General features: G+C 56.5%; 1 protein-coding gene across 1 annotated transcript; it reads right to left on the bottom strand.

Annotated features, from left to right (window-relative positions):
- Positions 1 to 11,262: 11,262 nt before the first annotated feature.
- Positions 11,263 to 12,587, bottom strand: LOC136519558 (uncharacterized). The gene is made up of 2 exons (XM_066512945.1): positions 11,798 to 12,587; positions 11,263 to 11,708 (listed from the first exon to the last, which is right to left on the bottom strand). Exons 1-2 carry the CDS (start codon positions 12,335 to 12,337, stop codon positions 11,286 to 11,288), a joined length of 963 nt encoding a protein of 320 aa, XP_066369042.1. The 5' UTR covers positions 12,338 to 12,587; the 3' UTR covers positions 11,263 to 11,285.
- Positions 12,588 to 23,246: the final 10,659 nt, after the last annotated feature.

The following is a 23,246-nucleotide window of genomic DNA, read 5'->3' as shown; positions in this document are numbered from 1 at the left end:
GACACAAGTGAGTATTGAGTGGAGTGGTTAGAGGAGGGAACGCGCGAGCCCGAGGTCACAGGTTCGAGCTCTGGCAGCCACGTAGCGCGCGAACAATGCGCGACTTGTGAGCGCGCGCGACATGTGACTGACCGTCGGGGGCCTCCCTAGTTTAAAAAAAAATCGTATTTTTTTGTCCGGATTCATGAATTTCTAGAAAATGGAGTGAGTGGTTGGCCCGCAGCTCCTACAAATCCACGATTTGTAGCCACCCTTTGGTAGGGGCAGCTGGCAAAGCCGCTCCTAGAAACCATCTGGAGCCGCCTCTACTAATCGTTTCTGTAACAGTGGCATAATATGATGATAGCTTTAAAAAGGTGCACTAATTCATGAAGCTACAGTCAATGACTTTTGCAACGTTTAGTTAACGGCGTTTGGGGACGACGACGACCAAATCACAGGGCTGTCGCTCTAAGGTGCTGTGCAGTTGTCGTTGCACGTGCGCGTAGCTATATACGACAATAAAAAAAAAACATAGTACAGTACTAAGGCTACATGGTTATATATCATCATCATCATTGATTCATTGTGATTCTGAATATAAAAAAGCAATGATAGAAGTCTTTGCAGACCACCACCACCAGCAGCCAATAGAAATACGTGCACATCAAATACTTATCTAGGTGGATGATTAGCCGTCTATGTGATGCTGAGTTCACTGTCACGCGAAGCTAGCGGATTTTTTTTTGATAATGTAAATCATGGCTAATAGAGAGAAAAACATCTGGTCCACCCGCTCGATACCGAGTTGGCGAGTTTACTGATTGCTCATAGTCTATTTGCCTACGGGACTCACCTAGAGATGGTTGGCTCGAGAGAGTGACAGAGAGGGAGAGGGAAGGGGGGGTTGCTAGGCAGTGGCGGATTTAGCACCGTGTCGGTCGGAACTCAAGCCCCCTCTTCCTTGGTTGGAAACATGAAATGAAATCTCTCCTCTCCTCTAAGTTTGTACTCGCTGAAACTTTGAATAAGTTAAATATAGAAAATAAGGAGGACAAACCCCTACTATTGTTTCTTGATCCGCTCGCCTTTAATTTTCACAATGGATAATATTATACTATTTGGAAGTTTGGAGTCTACGTAGATACCTGTTTTCCTTACTTGTGTTAATTTCTCCTACCAGATCGAGTAAATATTAGGCGCTCTTTACAAAGTGACCGTCAAGGACAAATTTGGACATACTACATATGCCTATCGAATACACGTACGTCTTTCTAGAAAGTGTAACTTAAGTGATGAATTAACGGGCACATTATATATATATGGTCGTCGGAGATGTGTAGAAATAAATAAACAAACCATGGCGGTTCAACACTTGTCGATCATCGTACATAGCTAAATAATAGGTAGAGTTTGCCATGTCCGTCGGTCTCCCGCCCTGTGCGGCATGGCATGGCATCGCCCGCCTGTGACCTGTTGTTGCCTGCTAACATCCTGGCTGCAGCCACGGCAATGACCAAAGCCTAGTACGTAGAGCTCTCTCCGGCCAACTACCTGTGCGTGCACGAAATTGAATGCGGCGACGTACGCCTGGGATACAAATTAAAACTGCACGCAGTGGCGGCTAAAATCAAGAGGGGCCACACCTAACTAGATGCTACTACCTTTCAGCTTGCGCTTCTCTATGAACAAGAGAAGCCAGCAAGTAAGATGAAAATGAGATGAAGTGCTTGTGCATATGTAAAACTCGTTTGATGACATCGTGGATGAGCTCCAACATCATTCAATACAATGCCTGCCAATGCTTTAAGAAGAGAAATGCTTGCGAAACATATATTGTCTTTACGTAGTATAGCAATTGTTGTAGGCAGCAGCAGCCAACTGTTATGGGAGCTAAAAAAATCTATAGTGCCTGATAGCAGTTGCAGCGTTTAGAATAGAAGGTATTGCTAGCCACAGTCCACGTCAAAGAGGCTATATATCTTAGTAAATTTCAGTCCAGCATATTGCACCAAGCTAGCATGAAGTCCAGCATATCAAGTATCAAGCATTAGTAACAAATAAAAAGTCATTTTTCACCTTCCTACACGTAGACCAGGGAGGGAAGGAGGGAGGGAGGAGAGCAGTTCAAAGACTTCAGGCGCATATATAGCAGTTGTCGGATACCGTGAGAAGGGGTACCCCAAGCAAGAACCAAAAAGACTGCTTAGACCCTAAAAGCAAGAACCAATAAGACAGACGAGGTCTCAGCCAAAAATCTCCGATTCGCTCGAGGCCCCTTCGCCCGAGGCCCTCTCGCCGAGGCCTCAGAAGAAGTACCGATTGTCCGATTCGCCCGAGGCCTCCTCGCCAAAGTCTGCGATTCTCCTATTTCGCGCGAGGCCGGCTCGCCACCAGCCCCGCGACCACCGCTTTGACTAGACTACCCCGGCTGGACATCACATCTAATCAAGGCGCTCAAACCACTCCGACAACCACACGACGACACAGTACGGCGAAGTGACAGACCAGCACGTCAGCGCCCTGCCATCCACGACGGGACCGTGCAGGGGTTACCGGCTACTGTGCTGCCTAAACTCCTGCACCAAGGACGAACGCGACGTGGGGAGTCAGAACTGGGTTCCTGTGACCTCGGGACCAGCGAACTGACCGAGTTCCGCCTCGCCCGAGACTCCCGGTAGGGCCTCAGGCGAGCTGGCCATGCTCCGCCTCGTCCGAGGCTGGGCTCGTCCCGCAACCTCGTCGCCTCCGCCTCAAAAGTCGCTCTAGCAGGCTGTCGCATCCAATCAATGCGCCCAGCTGCACCCACTACGTAAGCCACGATCAGCAGTGTACCGCGACAGGAGCGACGGGACAACGGTCAAATCGCCTTTTTACCATCCCTTGCTGACAATACAGGGTACCGTATCCTGTAGACGCACGTTCCGCGCTGTTCCGCCTAAATCAACTACGACGATGGCCGCCAAGACCCCGCATTGCCGTCTGCAAAGGCCTCGGCACAGCAGGCCTCGGCACAGCAGGCCTCGACACAGCGGGTCTCGGCCTCAGCACAGCAGGTCTCGGCACAACCGACCACAGCAGTCCCCAGGCCTCGGCACTTCACCAAGTCAACAAATGTACAGGAGCGCAGCATGTCGCCGGCCTGGAGACCATACCGACTAGACACCGACGGGAACTCCCACGACGTCGCGCTGCTCCGGGGAGCAGAATACGTCAGCAAATAGTAGCCTTCCCATGTACCTCTGGCTTCCCCCTTGTGGTTATAAAAGGGGTAGCCGGTACCATTTCTAGGGAAGAAACGGAACAGAAAGACGAACACACCGATAGAACCACGCACTCCTACGCTGCTTGGGAACAACGCCTCAAGCAGCCCGCACCACACTCGCCGAGACCTGGGGCTAGTTCCCTCTCTCACCTAGCTTGTAACCCCCTACTACGAGCACTCCGGTGCAAGGAATACAAGATCGATCTCTCGGACTGGACGTAGGGCCTCGATTGCCTGAACCAGTATAAACCTTGTGTCTCTTTGCACCACCATCCGGAATCGGGAGCACGCAGCACAAATTCACTCGTTGGTTGAGGGACCCCCGGTTCCAAAACACCGACAGTTGGCGCGCCAGGTAGGGGCTCTGCGTGTCAGCTTCGTCATCCTAGCAAGTTCCGGATGGCAGACCACATACGACCATTGCGTCTCGGCACCATAGTTTGGTTCGGGAGCCTAGAGTTCATGTCTCTAGGGCATGAGTACGACATGGTGCTCCTCACTCCTCGAACCCCACCGTCCGACGACGAAGTCGTGCCCCGGCAGCCCAGGCGCAGGCGGCGCCCGGGCGGCCGCTCTCGCCACGCTCGCCAGGCACGGCGCGAGCAAGGCCACCCCGACGCTACGCGAGCCCGGGGCGGCACGCCACTCCCCGCCGATATCCTACGACCAGCTGTTGGTACGGGGTCCCCGGCTGGGGACCTGTCTGACCTGAGCCTGGACAAAGGAAAATCGCCGGTGGCTTACGGCGATGCCCAGTCGTCTAACCCCGCTCCGCCACTCCCTGAAGAGCCGACCCCGGCGGGGCAGAATCTGGAGACGGCCCCGTCCCCATACCCCTTTGGGTTGAGAAATGCCGCCACCTCTTATGCCTACGCTTACGCTGCCGCTCACGAGCACCCCTCGGAACGCCGCCAGCGCTTCGCTCTCGACCTGAGCACCCACTCCGACTCCTCGGACGAGGACGAGGCATGGCCCGGGGTGGATTTCTCCGAATTCCACAACCCTGGGGCTTTGCGCCAATTCTTGGCCGCAGGCGACTACTGCCTTCGGCTATTCCGACTCCGACGATGAGGGGACTCACGATCCATCCCGTGAGTGCTTCCACGTCGGGCTCGGGATGCCAAGGGCGGGCGAAGAGGAGGAGAGGACAGGCAACCATTCCCCGCCCCGAGCAGGGGCGGGCGATGCCACACCTCCGCGTCCCGAAGCCCCGACAGCACGGAACGAGAATCCCGTCCGCATGGAGCATCGACGCCCAGACTTGGAGCAGCTCCGCGAGCTTCAAGCCAAGGTTGAACAAGACCGACTCCTTCTGCAACAGCTACGGGACACTCTCGAGCAGGAGCAGCAAGAGCGCGGAGAGGGCGGAGGAGCCCGACGGAGGGCCCGCAACGTCTATCACCGTATCAACGACAACGAGGGGGATGAGCCGCCCCCAATCTTTAACCGCGCTAGCCAGAATGTCGCAGCGGCTGCGATGCTGGTCCGAGCAATGCCCGAGCCCTCCACCACCGAGGGGCGACGGGTCCGCGGAGAGCTCCGCGACCTCCTCGAGACCGCAGCAGTGCAGCAGGCCGAAAGTTCCGCCTCCCGCCGGCGCGGAGGCACTTCGGAGCAACCCACGGCACGACCTCGCCAAGGCCAAGATGCCTCGGTCCGTCCCGAGCCCGCTCGCGCGCCGACGGTCAACAGGGCCCTCTCGGTGCGCGACCGACCTGGACACCAACGCGAGGTACAAGGCGACCACGAGGTAGTTGGCAGGCGACGGCGCCACGACGACGGAGCCGCCCGAGGCTACCACCCACACCGAGGCGGTCGCTACGACAGTGAAGAGGACCGCAGTCCTTCTCCCGAGCCACCTGGCCCTCGGGTCTTTAGTAGAGCCATCCGCAACGCGCACTTCCCAGCCCGATTCAGGCAACCTGCCAACCTCACAAAGTATAGCGGCGAGACGAACCCCGAGCTATGGCTAGCCGATTATCGCCTGGCTTGTCAGCTAGGTGGTGCGGACGATGACCTGCTCATCATCCGCAACCTCCCTTTGTTCTTGTCAGACTCAGCGCGAGCCTGGCTCGAACACCTTCCCCCCGCACAAATCCACGACTGGCACGACTTGGTGAGGGTCTTCGTCGGGAATTTCCAGGGCACCTATGTGCGCCCCGGGAACTCCTGGGACCTCAAAGGTTGCCGCCAGAAGCCGGACGAGTCTCTTCGAGATTTCATCCGGCGCTTCTCCAAGAAATGCACCGAGTTGCCCCGCGTCGGTGACTCGGAGATCGTCCAAGCATTCCTCTCTGGCACCTCCTGCCGAGACCTGGTCCGAGAATTGGGCCGGAACATACCAACCACAGCGGCCGCACTCCTCGACATCGCCACCAACTTCGCCTCGGGCGAAGAGGCGGTTGGGGCCATCTTCCCCAACAACGACGCCAAGGGGAAGCAGAAGGACGAGGCCCCCCAGGCCTCGCCCACCCGCGTCCCCAAGAGAAAGAAGAAGGGTCGCCCAGGGAAGCAGGAGGTCCTCGAGGCCGTCCATGCCGCCACAACAGATCGCAGGAATCCCCGAGGCCCCCGCGGCCCCGGGTTATTTGACGACATGCTGAAGAAGCCCTGCCCTTACCATCAAGGTCCGGTGAAGCATGCCCTCGAGGAGTGCACCATGCTCCGGCGTTACTACGCCAGGCTCGGGCTCCCCGACGACGACGCCAAGCAGAAGGGCCCCGGCGGTCGGAACGAGGACAAGGACGACGGGTTCCCCGAGGTACGCAACGCTTTCATGATCTTTGGCGGACCCTCGGCATGCCTCACGGCGCGCCAGCGAAAGAGGGAACGCCGGGAGGTTTTCTCGGTCAAGGTGGCCACCCCCCGGTACCTCGACTGGTCTCGGGAGGCAATCACCTTCGATCGGGATGACCACCCCGATTATGTTCCAAACCCCGGGCAGTACCCGCTTGTCGTCGACCCGATCATTGGCAACACCCGGCTCACCAAAGTGCTCATGGACGGAGGCAGCGGCCTCAACATCCTCTACGTCAACACTCTGGAGCTCCTGGAGCTCGACCAGTCACGACTTCGAGGCGGTTCCGCGCCCTTCCACGGCATCGTGCCAGGAAAGCGCACACGACCCCTCGGGCGCATCGACTTACCCGTCTGCTTTGGCACTCCCTCCAACTACCGCAAGGAGGTCCTCACCTTCGAGGTGGTTGGATTCAAGGGGGCTTACCACGCCATCTTGGGGCGCCCGTGCTACGCCAAGTTCATGGCGGTCCCCAACTACACCTACCTCAAGCTCAAGATGCCAGGCCCCAACGGCATCATCACCGTCGAGTCCACGTACGAACATGCATACGACTGCGACGTCGAGTGCATCGAGTACGCCGAGGCCATCGCGGAGGCCGAGGCCCTCATCGCCGATCTCGACCAGCTTGCTAACGAGGTTCCCGACGCCAAGCGGCGCGTCGGGACCTTCGAGCCCGCGGAGGACGTCAAGCTCGTCCCCGTCGATCCCACCGTCCCCGACGGCCGGGGACTGAAGGTCAGCGCCACCCTCGACAGCAAATAGGAGGCCGTGCTCGTCGACTTTCTCCGTGCGAACGTCGATATGTTCGCATGGAGCCCCTCGGACATGCCGGGCATACCAAGGGAGGTCGCCGAGCACGCCTTAGATATCCGGGCGGGCTCCAGACCGGCAAGACAGCGCCTGCGCCGGTTCGACGAGGAGAAGCGCAGGGCTATCGGCGAAGAAGTGCAGAAGCTCGTAGCAGCCGGGTTCATCAAGGAAGTATTCCATCCAGAGTGGTTGGCTAACCCCGTATTAGTCAGGAAGAAAAGTGGCAAGTGGAGGATGTGCGTGGACTACACTGGTCTAAATAAAGCGTGCCCGAAGGTCCCGTTCCCACTACCACGAATTGACCAAATCGTCGACTCCACTGCAGGATGCGAAACCCTCTCCTTCCTTGATGCGTATTCCGGTTATCACCAAATCAAGATGAAAGAGTCCGACCAGCTCGCGACTTCTTTCATCACTCCATTCGGCATGTACTGCTACGTAACCATGCCGTTTGGCCTCAGAAACGCAGGGGCTACTTACCAGCGGTGCATGATCCAAGTCTTTGGCGAACACATCGGGCGAACCATCGAGGCCTACGTGGATGACATCGTAGTCAAGTCCAGGAAGGCCGGTGATCTCGTCGGCGACTTGGAGACTGCCTTCACATGTCTCAGAGAGAAGGGCATCAAGCTCAACCCCGAGAAGTGCGTCTTCGGGGTTCCCCGAGGCATGCTCTTGGGATTCATAGTCTCGGAACGTGGAATCGAGGCCAACCCGGAGAAGGTCTCGGCCGTGACCAACATGGGCCCGATCCGAGACCTCAAAGGGGTGCAGAGGGTCATGGGATGCCTCGCGGCCCTAAGCCGCTTCATCTCGCGCCTCGGCGAAAAAGGCCTGCCCCTGTACCGCCTCTTGAGAAAGTCCGAGCGCTTTTCTTGGACCACCGAGGCCGAGGAAGCCCTCGCCAGGCTCAAAGCGCTGCTCACCAACCCCCCCGTCCTGGTTCCGCCCACCGAGGGCGAGCACCTCTTACTCTACGTCACCGCGACAACCCAAGTGGTCAGCGCGGCCGTAGTAGTCGAGAGGCAGGAGAAGGGACATGCTCTACCCGTCCAGCGACCTGTCTACTTCATCAGCGAGGTGCTCTCCGAGACTAAGACGCGTTACCCCCACATCCAGAAGCTGGTTTACACCGTAGTCTTGGCTCGACGCAAGCTGCGTCACTACTTTGAGTCCCACCCGGTGACTGTGGTGTCGTCTTTTCCTCTGGGAGAGATAATCCAAAACCGGGAGGCCTCGGGTAGAATAGCCAAGTGGGCTGTCGAACTCATGGGGGAAACCTTGTCTTTCGCGCCTCGGAAAGCGATCAAATCACAGGTCCTGGCCGACTTTGTAGCCGAGTGGACCGACACACAGCTGCCACCCGTTCAAATCCAATCAGAATGCTGGACCATGTACTTCGACGGGTCTCTGATGAAGACTGGGGCTGGCGCGGGCCTGCTCCTGGTCTCGCCCCTTGGAGTACACATGCGCTACATGATCCGGCTTCACTTCGCCGCCTCCAACAATGTGGCCGAATACGAGGCCCTCGTCAACGGCCTACAAATCGCCATCGAACTTGGAGTGCGGCGTCTCGAAGTACGGGGTGATTCGCAGCTCGTCGTCGATCAGGTGATGAAAGAGTCAAGCTGCCATGACCCCAAAATGAAGGCGTACTGCACGGTAGTACGTCGCCTGGAGGACAAGTTCGACGGCCTCGAACTCAACCACGTCGCTCGAAAGTTCAACGAGGCCGCAGACGAACTAGCAAAGATGGCGTCGGCACGGACCCCGGTTCCCCCGAACGTCTTCGCCAGAGACCTCCACAAGCCATCCGTCGACTACGCCTCGGCGATAGAAGAAGGCCCATCGACCGAGCCCACCGCAGGGCTCGAGGCCCCCTCTACCACCGAGACCTCGCCAGCCAAGCCCGAGGCCATGGCGATTGACGCAGAGCCTCCCAAGGCCGACCAAGGAACGGACTGGCGAGTCCCTTTCCTTGATCGCCTCGTTCGGGGAGAGCTTCCTGCTGACAGAACCGAAGCCCGGCGGCTCGCGCGACGCGCCAAGACTTACGTCCTCTGCGACGGCGAGTTGTATAGGCGTAGCCCATCCGGTATTCTCCAACGATGCATCACCACCGAGGCTGGCCAATCCTTACTTTGGGACTTGCACGCGGGAGTCTGCGGGCACCACGCGGCGCCTCGGGCGCTCGTGGGTAACGCCTTCCGCCAAGGTTTCTATTGGCCAACGGCGGTGGCCGACGCCACGAGGCTAGTACGCTCCTGCGAGGGATGCCAGTACTACGCTCGACAGACGCACCTCCCGGCCCAAGCCCTCCAAACCATCCCCATCACATGGCCATTCGCTGTATGGGGGCTGGACATGGTTGGGCCTCTGCAGAAGGCACCCGGGGGCTATACCCATCTGCTGGTAGCTATCGACAAATTCTCCAAATGGATCGAGGCTCGTCCGATCGCTCAGATCAAATCCGAGCAAGCGGTGCTGTTCTTTACGGATATCATCCACAGGTTCGGGGTTCCTAACACCATCATCACTGACAATGGGACACAATTCACCGGTCGCAAGTTCCTAACGTTCTGCGACGACCACCACATCCGGGTGGCCTGGTCGGCCGTAGGACACCCAAGGACGAATGGCCAAGTAGAGCGTGCCAACGGCATGATCCTACAAGGCCTTAAGCCAAGGATATTCAACCAGTTGAAGAAGTTTGGCAAGAAATGGCTTGCCGAACTCCCGTCGGTCATCTGGAGCCTAAGAAATACCCCGAGCCGAGCCACGGGATTCACACCGTTCTTCCTGGTCTATGGAGCCGAGGCCATCCTCCCCACTGACTTAGAATACGGTTCCCCGAGGCTACAGGCGTACAACGAGCAAAGCAACCGCACTGCCCGCGAAGACGCCCTCGACCAACTGGAGGAAGCCCGAGACGTCGCGCTGCTACACTCGGCCAGGTACCAGCAAGCCCTACGACGCTACCAAGCCCGGCGCGTCCGAAGCCGAGACCTGAAGGTGGGCGACCTGGTGCTGAGACTGAGGCAGAGCAACAAGGGCCGCCACAAGCTGACCCCACCCTGGGAAGGGCCGTACATCGTCGCTCAAGTGCTGAAGCCCGGGACCTACAAGTTAGCCAACGAGAAGGGCGAAATCTTCACCAACGCTTGGAACATAGAACAGCTACGTCGTTTCTACCCTTAAAATTCCAAACGTTGTTTACATTGTTTCTCGAAATGCAATAAAGAAGCGTTCTTAGTTGTTATAACTTTTCGAGAAACCCCCCCTTATAGACAAGCCGATTGTATAGAACCCAAGGACCGTACGATCGTCTCAAAGGTGAAAAGGCCGGCTGAGCCGTGAGAACGGCCTACGCCTCCGGGCTACGGCAACTCCCTCACCACCTTTTCACCCAAAGGACAGCGTAGGCTCCGAGGAAGTTCTGTACAGAGAGCTTGTCTATCAATAGGGGCTCGACGTCACAATAGCGCTATAAGGGAGACTCGGCTCTGCCTCTGCAAAGCCGGGCCTCCCTCGGGGGCTAGAAAGGGGGAACCCCCTAAGTCCCGAACACCATTTGTTAATGGTCTTTCAAAAAATTTCTACGCCAAAACTCTCTCGCGCTCCGACGGGACCTTCACAAGAAACCCAAAGACCAAAAGCTTGTCTCGAGGCCAAAGGGCCGGTCGAGTCGTGAGAACGGCCTACGCCTCTGGGCTACGGCAGCTCCCTCACCACCCTTCGCCAAAGGACGGCATAAGGTTCCTGAGGAATTTCTTTACGGGTTCCCAAGATCGAGACAGAGGGCACAGGCTCGAAGTAGAACAGAAACGGTTAAAAGACCCACATACGCAAATACTTTAAAGGCCTCGACGGCCACAAAAACGTCACGATACGGCAACTAACTCAATCCGGTTACATGGCCCCTTTTGGCCCAGGATCAAAGCTCAAGGATCGGCGGCTGGCGCGGGAGGGACCACCTCTTCTTCAAACAGACTGGGCCAGCGCTGTGCCAGGTGCCTCGGCCGCCTCCAACAGCTTCACGACCTCCGCATCCGCCTCCTCGTCATCTTCTGGCAACACGTAGCCGTCGCTGACAGCCTCGAGGTTGATGGCGTAGTGCGAGGAGACGACGGCCAGGGCGCGCTTGACACCCGTGTGCAACGCCCCTCGGAGTCTCTCGCGGACGTGGCCGCTCAACGCAATCAGGCGGCTCCCAAGGGAGCTAGCTGATTGGACCTCCTCGACGTCCAGAGCCTCGCAGGCGGTCCGGACAGCGCTGCGCAGCGCCTCGTGCTCCCGGACCTCGACATCCAGCGCTGCTTGCGCTGCGACGGAGGCCTCAGCCGCCTGGGAGGCCTCTTTCTCCAGATCTACGTCGCGACGAGGGGTCAGGAGTCAAACGCGAACCAGAGCAAATGGAGCAAGGAACATGGTTCAGCGGAACTTACCCTCGGCCTTGCTCTTCCAGGCTGAGACCTCGACCCGAGAGGCCTCGGCCGCCTTGGTAGCCTCTGCCAAGGCGACTTTCGTCGCCTGATGCTCGCTCTGCTCCGCACCCAGCTGCCCGGCTGTGACCTTAGCAGAGGCCGTCGCTTCTTGGGCCCGAAGCCTGAAGGAGTCTCGCTCCTCCTCCAGTTCCTTGATCTTGGCCACCAGAGGGGCGGACTGCTCCTTAGCCGTGGCCAACTCGGCCTGAATGTCAGCACAACGAAGGCGGAGGTCCTCCACTTCCGCACTCCGCGCCGACAATAGCCCCTGGGCATCGGCAAGCAGGCCCTTTTGGCGCCGGAGCTGGTCCCAGATATCCCTCTCATTTCGCAGGAACACCGATTTCCCAAGGGATCGGGTCTCGAGCTCCTAAGGAGGCAAAACAAAAAACGCACGTCAAAAACTGCGAGGGGGCTCGGAGAGAAAACAACGCGGCACGAGAGAGGGAAAGTACTTACCCGCGTGACACCGGGCAAGTCCTGACCCATAATAGTCATCGCTGTCTGCAGCGACCGCACTGCCAGTTGGCGGTACTGCTCGAGGGTGCCCCAATGCCCCCCCTCTGCGGTATCTTCAAGGGCGAACACGGGCTCCCCCTCGGGGTCAGCCCGGTTCCGCCAGAAAACACGCGGGAAGTTCCACCCACGAGGCTCGGGCCGTAGCCGGACAAGAGCCGAACTCCCCTCGGCGGGATCTGGGACTGGCTGCTCCGCGGTACTAGCCGCCTCGACGTCCGCCGCCTCCTTCCCTCGGGAAGAATCATCAGACGAGATTGTCTGAACCAGGGGCGGCGCCAAAATTTGCCCCGTCTCCACCTCCATCGCCTCGGTCTCGACGGACCCGGGGGCTCTGGCCTCCGCCATCTCTACCTCGATGGCCCCGGCGTCCACCGCCCTGATGTCGGAGGTCTTGGGGGCTCCGGCCTCACCCTCAATGGCCTCGGCAATAGCAGACGCCCCAGCCTCCTTCGCCCCAAGACCCACAACATCGCGAGGCATGGGCTCCTCCTCCTCCACTCGCTCCGCGGCCGCCTCGGCCCCCTTTTCCTGGGCAGCCGCCTCCTCCGAAACGGCCTCGCCCGACGCCGCGCCGCGTCGCACGCCAGCCTGCGCCTCCGCTGCCTGATGGGCGGAGGAGCTAACGTTCACCTTGAGCGCCTTACGGGGCGCCAAGGGAGGATCTTCCACCAGAAGCGTCTGGCTGGAAGAAAAGACACTCCCAAGGTCAGCATGCAACCAAGGGGCAAACAAGAAGTACTATGGACTCCACCAGAGAAGACGCTTACCGCGAACGGGGATGCAGCCGCTTCGACACCGCCTGCCTCCTCTGCAACGGCAGCGGTGGTGGCAGCAGCGTGGCCTCGGTGTCCACCAGTGCCAGCTGGCCTCCGTCGGACCCCGGCACCTCCTCGACCCTTCGCAGAGATAATGGGGTCGCCCCCACCGTCACCCGCTCCACCTCCACCGTCGAACCCATCGGGCTGACGGCACGCTCCTCCGACACCCGCGCCTTGGGTGTGTCGGCCTCGGCCCCGGGACGGGCCGCCACTGGCCCCGGGACACCTCCTCCTCCTCCTAGGGGCGTCAGGCTCCTTGCCGGCGCCCCGGGTACCATCTCCCTGATGTCGGGGAGGTGTCCCAGGCAGGCCGTCCCCACCTCGCGCCCGCCGCCATCGCTCGAAGAATCCGACACCGACGACGAGGGAGACGGTTCCAACGGGAGACCGTCGAGCTTCTGACGCCGGCGATGGGCGTCCAGCTTTTCGCGCGCGAGGAGCTTCTTCGTGCGCTTCGCCTCCTTGGCATCTTTCTTCTTCTTCTCCTCCTCGGCGCGCGCCCTGTTCGCGGCTCGCCGCCGGGCGTCCTCGGGAACGGGCGGCGGGGAGCCTCGCACGTCTCTTATCCCCTGTGAGAACGACGAAGTAAGACAACAGACCAAAAAAGGCGAAAAACAAGAAGGCCGCGAAAGCCTCGACAACATCCAACTTACCAGCGAGACATACCCCCGCGACGGGCGCATCGGGAACGGCATCAAATCGTCGATCTTCGGCTTCCCGTCCACCGCTTCTCTCACCCGACGCAGGGTCTCGTCGTCGGTAAGGGCGAAGGCGGACATCTTGACACCGACGATCGAATCGCCCGGGGTCATCTCGAACAGCCGCCGCCGCCGGGCCATCAGCGGCAACACCCTCCGGCGGTGAAAAGCCGCCACGACCACGGCCGCCGAAAGGCCGTGGTCACGCAGCTTCCCCAAGGCCCTCAAGAGCGGTTCCAGCCTAGGCTGATCGGCCTTGATGACGCCGTACCCCCATTTCTCTGGTTGACTCTCTACAACCCGCCCGGTATAAGGGGGAAGTCCTCCGCCGTCGTTGCGGAGGTAGAACCAGCCGTCATACCAACGACGGTTGGACGATGACAGCTGGGCCGGGATGTAGAGGGACTGCCGGTCTTGGCGCACGTGAAGGGTGCAGCCGCCGGCCCTCTGCACCTTCCGAGCCCCCCTCGTTCCCCCCGGCTTGGTGGTGAACGTCGCTCGGAACAAGTGGAGCCACAACTCCCAGTGGGGAGCGATCCCCAGGTACCCCTCACAGACGGCGACGAAGATGGCCGCCTGGGCGATGGAGTTGGGGCTGAAATTGTGCAGCTCCACGCCATAGTAGTGCGGGAGCGCCCGCATGAAGTTATCCACCGGCGACCCGAAGCCTCGCTCGTGGAAGACGACGAAGCTCACCACGTAGCCGTCGCGCGGCCTCGGCTCCGACTCGTTCCCCAGGAGCGATCCACTCCGGCTCGTCAGGGTCGGTGATCGGGCGAAGAAGACCGGCCTCCACGAGCGACTGCAGCTTCTCCTCGGTGACGTCAGACCGCTCCTAGGGATTCGCCGGGAGGATGACGGGACCACCAGCCATTGCGCGGCGGAGGACGCTGCTACGGCGGTAACCTCTCTCCCTCTTTCTTTCAGTCTCTCTCTCTCGCCCTTCTCCTCCCCGCTCTATGCTCTCAACAACGGCACGGAGGCAGCAAAAGCGAACGCGAAAAGGTAAGGAGGGGAAGGGCGAGGCCCTTTGCGTATTTATGCAGGGACAAGACGAAACCGCCGGGCGACGAAATCGGGGAAGTTTCCCCCAAAAAATCCGGCGCGGTTATCCAGATCCGGTCTTACCGCCCACGGACCCACTCCCTCCTCGTTAATCGCGCGTGCAGGTACGTCCCGTCGGCTGACGCCACGTCGCGTCCAACCGCAGCAGCAGCAGGAGCCGTTTCGCCTCCCCGAAAAAGCCGCCTCAAAAGACGCGCCTGCCATTAATTAGCCGTAGGGAGAGAAATAACCCCCCCGATTCCTTCCAGGCAAAGGAACTGGGCACCGAGCCCGCTACGGTCCAGGGGTTCGAAGGCTGGGCCCTTAGGGGTTTCGACAGCCGCCCCAGGGCAACAGAGTCAGGGGCAACTACGGGCGAGCCTACGCGAGGCCGAGGCCCAAGCAAGCGAAACGCTTGGGACGCCCTGTGTTGTGTCCGAGATCCGTCAGGGAGGTCTCCGAATGGCATCCCACCGTAGGGAGGCACCGAGCCACCGAGGCCCAGCGAACGGCCTCGGCACCCACTAGAGAAACCCTCCGGTACTCTTGGAGCGCGTCTCCGGACCGCTTAGCCGACCCCCAGCGAACGGGGTACGGGCCTCCACTCGGACTTACCCGATAACAGCTCACCGGAAATGCCGTCGCTCGCGCCCACCGAGGGTAGCGTGGCATCTTCCACCCCTCCTTCCGAGCGAAAAGGAAGTGCGAGGGTCGAATAAAAAGTCAGGAGAATCCCTGACGGCCCTCTTGCTCCGTGCAGAGGCTAAGGGACTCTTCCTGCAAAACGTTGCCGAGGCCCAGCGACTTGAGCTCGCACACGAGGGGTCTCGGCAAAACAAACCCTCCTTCCGAGCGAAAAGGAAGCGCGAGGGTCGTTCAAAAAGCCGGAAGAACTCCTGACGGCCCTCTTGCTCCGTGCAGAGGCTAGGGAGCTCCTTCTGCAAAAGACGCCGAGACCCCGCGACCTAGGCTCGCACCCGAGGGGGGCTCGGCAGTCAGACCCTCACGCGCGAGGGGCGAACCAAAAGCCAGGGGACCTCTGACCGCTCTCTCGCTCCGTGCGAGAGACTCGGGGGCTCCTCCTGCAACTTTGCCGAGACCCAGCGGCTCAGGCTCGCACACTGAGTGGGCTCGGCAAACAGCCCCCCCGTCCGAGCGAAAAGGACGGGCGGGGGACGGACAAAAAAGTCGGGAGGACCCCTGACCGCCCTCTCGCTCCGTGCGGAGGCTCGGGGGCTCTTCCTGCACCCAAGATAAAGACAAGCGACCCGAGCCCGTTACGGTCCAGGGGTTCGAAAGCTGGGCCCCCAGGGGTTTCGACAGCTGCCCCAGGGCAAAAGAGTCAGGGACAACTACGGGCGAGCCTGTACGAGCGCGCCCTGTGTCGTGTCCGAGACCGGCAGGGAGGTCTCCGAATGGGATCCCACCGTAGGGAGGCACCGAGCCACCGAGGCCCAGCGAACGGCCTCGGCACCCACTAGAGAAACCCTCCGGTACTCTTGGAGCGCGTCTCCGGACCGCTAGCCGACCCCCAGCGAACGGGGTACGGGCCTCCACTCGGACTTACCCGATAACAGCTCACCGGAAATGCCGTCGCTCGCGCCCCCCGAGGGTAGCATGGCATCTTCCACCCCTCCTTCCGAGCGAAAAGGAAGCACGAGGGTCGTACAAAAAGCCGGGGGAACCCCTGACGGACCTCTTGCTCCAGGCAGAGGCTAAGGGGCTCTTCCCGCAGCATCGTCGAGGCCCAGCGATCCGAACTCGCATCCACGGGCTCGACAAACACAATGTGAACCCCTCACTCGAAAGAGAAAAGGCCCCTGAAGAAGTGAAATCACTCCTCCAGGGCCTCGGGGGCTACACCCGGCGGGTGCGCTCGCGCGCACCCACCGACGCCTTAAATACGGAACACCATCCCGACAGGAACTATCAAGAGCCAATTCTCGTCAGAACCTCAGGGGGAGTGCCTCCACTCCCCCAAGGCTCGGGGGCTACTGTCGGATACCGTGAGAAGGGGTACCCCAAGCAAGAACCAAAAAGACTGCTTAGACCCTAAAAGCAAGAACCAATAAGACAGACGAGGTCTCAGCCAAAAATCTCCGATTCGCTCGAGGCCCCTTCGCCCGAGGCCCTCTCGCCAAGGCCTCAGAAGAAGTACCGATTGTCCGATTCGCCCGAGGCCTCCTCGCCAAAGTCTGCGATTCTCCTATTTCGCGCGAGGCCGGCTCGCCACCAGCCCCGCGACCACCGCTTTGACTAGACTACCCTGGCTGGACATCACATCTAATCAAGGCGCTCAAACCACTCCGACAACCACACGACGACACAGTACGGCGAAGTGACAGACCAGCACGTCAGCGCCCTGCCATCCACGACGGGACCGTGCAGGGGTTACCGGCTACTGTGCTGCCTAAACTCCTGCACCAAGGACGAACGCGACGTGGGGAGTCAGAACTGGGTTCCTGTGACCTCGGGACCAGCGAACTGACCGAGTTCCGCCTCGCCCGAGACTCCCGGTAGGGCCTCAGGCGAGCTGGCCATGCTCCGCCTCGTCCGAGGCTGGGCTCGTCCCGCAACCTCGTCGCCTCCGCCTCAAAAGTCGCTCTAGCAGGCTGTCGCATCCAATCAATGCGCCCAGCTGCACCCACTACGTAAGCCACGATCAGCAGTGTACCGCGACAGGAGCGACGGGACAACGGTCAAATCGCCTTTTTACCATCCCTTGCTGACAATACAGGGTACCGTATCCTGTAGACGCACGTTCCGCGCTGTTCCGCCTAAATCAACTACGACGATGGCCGCCAAGACCCCGCATTGCCGTCTGCAAAGGCCTCGGCACAGCAGGCCTCGGCACAGCAGGCCTCGGCACAGCGGGTCTCGGCCTCAGCACAGCAGGTCTCGGCACAACCGACCACAGCAGTCCCCAGGCCTCGGCACTTCACCAAGTCAACAAATGTACAGGAGCGCAGCATGTCGCCGGCCTGGAGACCATACCGACTAGACACCGACGGGAACTCCCACGACGTCGCGCTGCTCCAGGGAGCAGAATACGTCAGCAAATAGTAGCCTTCCCATGTACCTCTGGCTTCCCCCTTGTGGTTATAAAAGGGGTAGCCGGTACCATTTCTAGGGAAAAAACGAACAGAAAGACGAACACACCGATAGAACCACGCACTCCTACGCTGCTTGGGAACAACGCCTCAAGCAGCCCGCACCACACTCGCCGAGACCTGGGGCTAGTTCCCTCTCTCACCTAGCTTGTAACCCCCTACTACGAGCACTCTGGTGCAAGGAATACAAGATCGATCTCTCGGACTAGACGTAGGGCCTCGATTGCCTGAACCAGTATAAACCTTGTGTCTCTTTGCACCACCATCCGGAATCGGGAGCACGCAGCACAAATTCACTCGTTGGTTGAGGGACCCCCGGTTCCAAAACACCGACAGCAGTGCAAGCCAATTTTTTAATCGAAGCACCGTGTGCTGAGTTCGGCAAGAGGTGCTGGGACAGCACCAGACGAAGAATTCACTCAAGCGTATTGCACTTAATAACGTACGTCGCAGCTGCTCACGTTTCGCTCTTCAGAAAACTCCCTTGACCAAGGGGGGGCCGCAGCCCCCTATGGCCCTCTTGTGGCTCCGCCCATGCGCCGGACGGAGGAAGGAAGGAGAGGGCAGCACGGTCTGGAGAGCAAAGGGCGGCACGGTCTGGAGCACGAGAGCGGCGCGGTGAGGGTGGTGTGTGGTGACGGAGGGGAGGGAGTAGCGAGTAACCCTAACACTCAAGGGGAGTCTCCGGCGTGTCCGCGGCTTTGCATCCGTCGGGCTAGGATGAGTGAAGCTCGAATCAGGCTTCGCTCTCGGGCCAGGATGGCACCGTATATTTTCACGAGCGGAGTCGAGATTGAACAGTGGAAGCAGCCATCCAAACGGGCTTCTTTGGAAGCATATTTGGAAGCATGCCATTTGATAACCCATGTGATTTTATTAGCCTATGGTTAAACAATAGAGTACTGAAGCTCAATAGGAAGCTCTAGGTGTTAGACATCTTCTCGTCTAATGTGATAGGAATATATTCCATCCCATGACAAAGATAAATCAGCGATAATAGTTTTTCACAAAAATGAAGGAGCAATACAAGATTGATGAAGACGTGAATCCATGAGCTTTAGTTGGGCAAATGTAGCTGATCTGAAATTGAGTTTTTGGTGAAGTTTTTAAGAATTATTGTCATGACTTATAGTGAAGAATAAATTGATGGCATGGCTGAGGTGACAACCCAAACTAAATAGATTTAGTGTTCAGCTAAATTGAGAGCCTGCAACTTCCTATCTATAATTGAGTACTTACATCTATAAAACTCTTGATGCAAATCAGTACATATCTAGGAACTGACACCAATTGCCAAGCCACAAGTGAAAAAAAAACATAGAACTTACCCAACTCTTGAATATATATTTTATAATGACACATGTGGTCCACTGAAAAGAAAATGAATCTATAACAGATTATAAGTGTCCAGCTGAACTGAGAGCCTACAGCTTCCTTATAGAGTGCACAGTCATAATTCATAAAATGTGATGAGCTTTGTTCTGGTTTCTCGTCTATTTGTTCATAATAAAATATAAATGATAAGTTACAGCAATGAATTACCCGTGCAACTTCTAGAATTTAGCAAATGCCAACATGGTTTACATTTTGGGAACTTAGCAAACAAGGTATAAGGAAATGATATTAGAGGAAGCTTATATTCATATGAGTATATTCAAAGTGGCTATTGGAAATCATTAGTGTAATATTCTTTAGCACCCACAATTGTGCTCAGTAATTCTGTTGATCCTGCATGACACAGAAGCATAAAAGATTAATAAAGCAAGCAACAATTCTGTCAAATAATTAACATGGATTTACTGCATTACACACTGACCTTGGATTTCTAGGAGCAGTGCTTCAAACCTTCACGAAAGGCATCAACTACCGAGCTTGTCCCAAACACGATATATTTGAAATGGGAGGCATCGTAATCACAAGTTGACCTTGAGTGATGAAAATTGAACAAAGGAAAAAAAAAGTTTGTCATCTGAATTCGTAGAAGAACAGCCTGATGAACACCAAGAGAAGGCATCTTGTGGGCTGAGAAGTGTTCACTTTGAGACATGGATTTTGAACTAAGATTACTTGAGTCACATTACAATTAATTAAATATCATAAAGTATCTTGGGTCTACTACATAACTTGATCAAAATAAATATTAATGGAACTAACTATAATTAGCTGCTGACATGCATGTTTGTTTTGTTTGTTACTTAGTTTGTTTATTAGTCAGCAGATCATTCCACAGAGACAAACCACTGAGTACATGGTGTGTATCCATCGCATGCACGTGCAGTGTAAGAGATAAGAAACCAAGAAATTGGCATTAAATCAACCTAAGAAGTATAAAACAGGCTCATGAACAAATCATTAGATGGATTCTCACCTGATCTCAGCAACAAGATTATGAACAGTGCACAAGTGTAGGGTGTTTGTGAATATTGTGTATTGCTAGCTGCTGCTAGTTAACGTTTGTTCTCAAGAGCTCTGTATTCAATGGAAAATAAGTAGTACCTGGAAATTTTATTTTCTACATGCCACAAAGCTACACCTATATAGATTCAAGTCCTCTCTTAGCAATAGTCTTTCTTCTTGGATGAATAGTTTGTCCTGTTCTAAAGTTCTTCATGCTTTTTCTTGATACTTCTGTTATATTTTTCTTTCTTTTGCTATATTTTCTTTGCATTGCATATCTAACATGTGCTGATGAAAATGGTTATGAATTTGGAGAAAGGATAGAGTTAATAAAGAAACTAAGCGGTAAACTTCAGAACAACCGAAGAACTGTGCAGTGGTTCGAACCCTACCAGCATACTGTTCATATTTTATTTTATTTTCCAATAGCATCATTGTAGGATTTTCTATAACTAAAATCTACTCGTATAAAGTGCAATATTACTTTCTAGATGTCAAATTAGGATCTACTACAGCAAAAACCATATTTTTTATTCCAATATTTCTGGATGCACATTATTGTGAGGCTGGTACTGAAGTCATATCAAAAAAATTGGCTGTAACCTGTATTTTCCCAACTACAAGTAGCAAAGAACTAACCATTAATCAAAGCAATGAGATTAGCATAATCACATGTCAAGCAACAACTTGACATACATGAGCTGCTATTTTAGAGCCTATTATTTGAACTGTATGTGTAGTAAAAGGTATAAGTATGTATTTTTTGCTTTCATATTACTAAAATATCTTAAATCATATAAAATAAGTTTTACTTTTTATCTATATATAATTATGTAACCCTATTAAGCAAGCATGGTAGTAAGCCCTCACTAAGCACCTGTAGGTATTGCAGCTGCAGACTCACCTAGAACATAAACAAATGATAATACCCAATATGATGAGTGCCTATAAGAAAGAATCTTACATGAGTATGGAAGCCCTTTGCTAAGATTTTAGAAAAGGTAAACCCTATAGAACTTTTTTCTTCCACAAACTCAGATGGAAGAAAAATGTAGCATATGCTAAAATGTTGAGGAGCATAGTATGAAAACCAAATTGAGAAGATCAAGTGGTCACTATACTTCGGCTGTTTCATCACAAAGCTTCGCAATTAAGTTGTTTCATTATCTAAAAATGTGGAATTTTATATGGATCTTGCCCTGCGCTGTCAAGTAGGACTTGAAAGGGGAAAAAATTACCTTCGTGTGTGAACATGTTCTTGCTGACTGCTCAGGCACGCAGGAGGTTGAAGGAGTAGTGAATGGGTGTCAAAAGCTAGGAGGTCGTCAAACGGCGCTGCACCTCCGTCTTTACGCAACGTGGATCTTCACATGGGCCAGTGTGAGCATTGCTGTCGTCTGGTGTTTGGAGTAAGCTCAGACTGAGTGCGACATTCTGTCGAACGGTAGGCACGCGTGGCGTGTGGAGCTCGCGTTTGGACAGGGCGCTGCCGCGCCGCCCGTCCGTGTGGCCCTCACGTCGCTACGCCGTGGCCTGTTCGTAGCTCCACGGACCCGCGCCGCCGGCCATCCACGCGGCCCGTGCTCCACCTCGCCATAGAGCGCGGCCCTCGCTCCGCCGTGATGCGGCCTGTTCGTGTCCATGGCTCCCTACGCCGCCGTCCTCCTCGGACCTCGGGCGGCGTGTGGCAGAGTAGAACGACCCGGCGACGTGGCAAGCCCCGGGCATCGTCGAGCCTCGGGCAGGGCGGGAGCAGGGACGACGGAGGCGGCGCCGCACGGAGAGGCGACGCATGAGTACGAGCGTGCATCCGTCCGAGGCGGAGGGGGCGAGTCGAGTGGGTTCCGGAGCATTCGTGACGGCCCGGTTGCGTGGCTTAACGGGTAGGAGACCCGTGAAGACCATGATCGAACGGTCGATATCGCTTGTTCGCCAGATCGGACGGTTAGCAGGCTAACAGGCGGCGTGGCCTGATCCGCTGCCCGTCTTTTGGAAGCAGGATTCCTATATAGAGATGCGCACCGGTTGGGCCAGGATGCCAAAGATGCGGCCAACCAAACACACCCAAAGAGTCACGGCGTTCTAGGACCAGCTGTAGCAGTTGTTTCAGGCTTCACCACCACGCTCTCGGTGTTCCTCTATTGCAACATCCTCTGCGATGCTGGATTGCTGGCACCGGCGATAGGCAGGGCAGGGCAGGGGCAAGGGCCTATTCGACAACGTTGTGTGAACAGCAAGGAGTGTTTTACCTCGGTGTATATAGCAAACATTGAAGAAAACACTATAGTATTTTTCTCATCCAAAACCCCCAAGTTTTTTTTCCTTTTCTGGTTTAGCAGCCAGCGCTTTCTGCGGCCCTGTTCGCTTGAACTTATCAGCCAACTTATTAGTTAGAATCTACAGTATTTTTCTCACACAACAAAACAGATTCAGCCGACTTATCGGCTGGCTTATGTATGAGTCGAACAGAGCCGCAGATCTTGGCCAGTTGGCCTCCCCCAGAAAATTGCAATTATAGGACGCGAAACAATACGCTTCGTTATTATAGGACTCCAAACATCGACTTCGCTAAAACGATCCTTGAAACATTGGCACTTTGTTATACATGATATTTGATCTTTTTAATCACTTTTCTCAACTAAAATACATGTATTTTACCATGATGTGACCGTATTGCCCTCAGGCTTCAATTGACGCGAGCGAGAGGCAGCGACGCGCAGGCGCCAGGCGCGGATGGCATCGACGGCGGTGCCGCACCGTACTGCCAGAGCGCTGGCGGCGCATACCGTCCTCCCTGACGAGATCTAGGAGGAGATATTCCTGCGCCTCGACGACATGGCCAACCTCACCTGCGCCTCCGCCGCCTGCTCCACCTTCCGCCGTATCGTCTCCGACCGCCGGTTCGTCCGCTGCTTCCGGTCCCTCCACTCCCCTCTGGTCCTCGGGTTCATCAGATACGGATACCGAGAATTCCTCTCCGTCGGGCCGCCCCGAAAGCCCACGCGCTCGCGCAAGATGCCGACGTCGCCTTCTCCTTCCTCCCCGACCCCCGCGCATGGAGCTCTTGCGACGCCCGCGATGGCCACGTCCTCCTCTCCCGACGCATCTCCGCCGCAATCGCCTTCGAGGATTTTGTAGTCTGCGACCCCCTGCATCGCCGGTACGTCAAGATTCCACGCATACCCGATGACCTACTGGCGGCCTCCACCCCAGACAATGGTACGCCGCGGCATCTGTTACATGTTCTGGCTCCAGCCGGTGAGAATGACGAGGAATCGTTCAGAGTTATCTGCACTGTGCAGGACAAAGGCAAACACAAGGT

The sequence above is a fragment of the Miscanthus floridulus genome, chromosome 18 (assembly GCF_019320115.1).
Source record: "Miscanthus floridulus cultivar M001 chromosome 18, ASM1932011v1, whole genome shotgun sequence".
NCBI classification, from domain to species: Eukaryota; Viridiplantae; Streptophyta; class Magnoliopsida; order Poales; family Poaceae; genus Miscanthus; species Miscanthus floridulus.
Note: the sequence above shows the minus strand (reverse complement) of the source record. Positions and strands in the feature narration are given on the sequence as shown.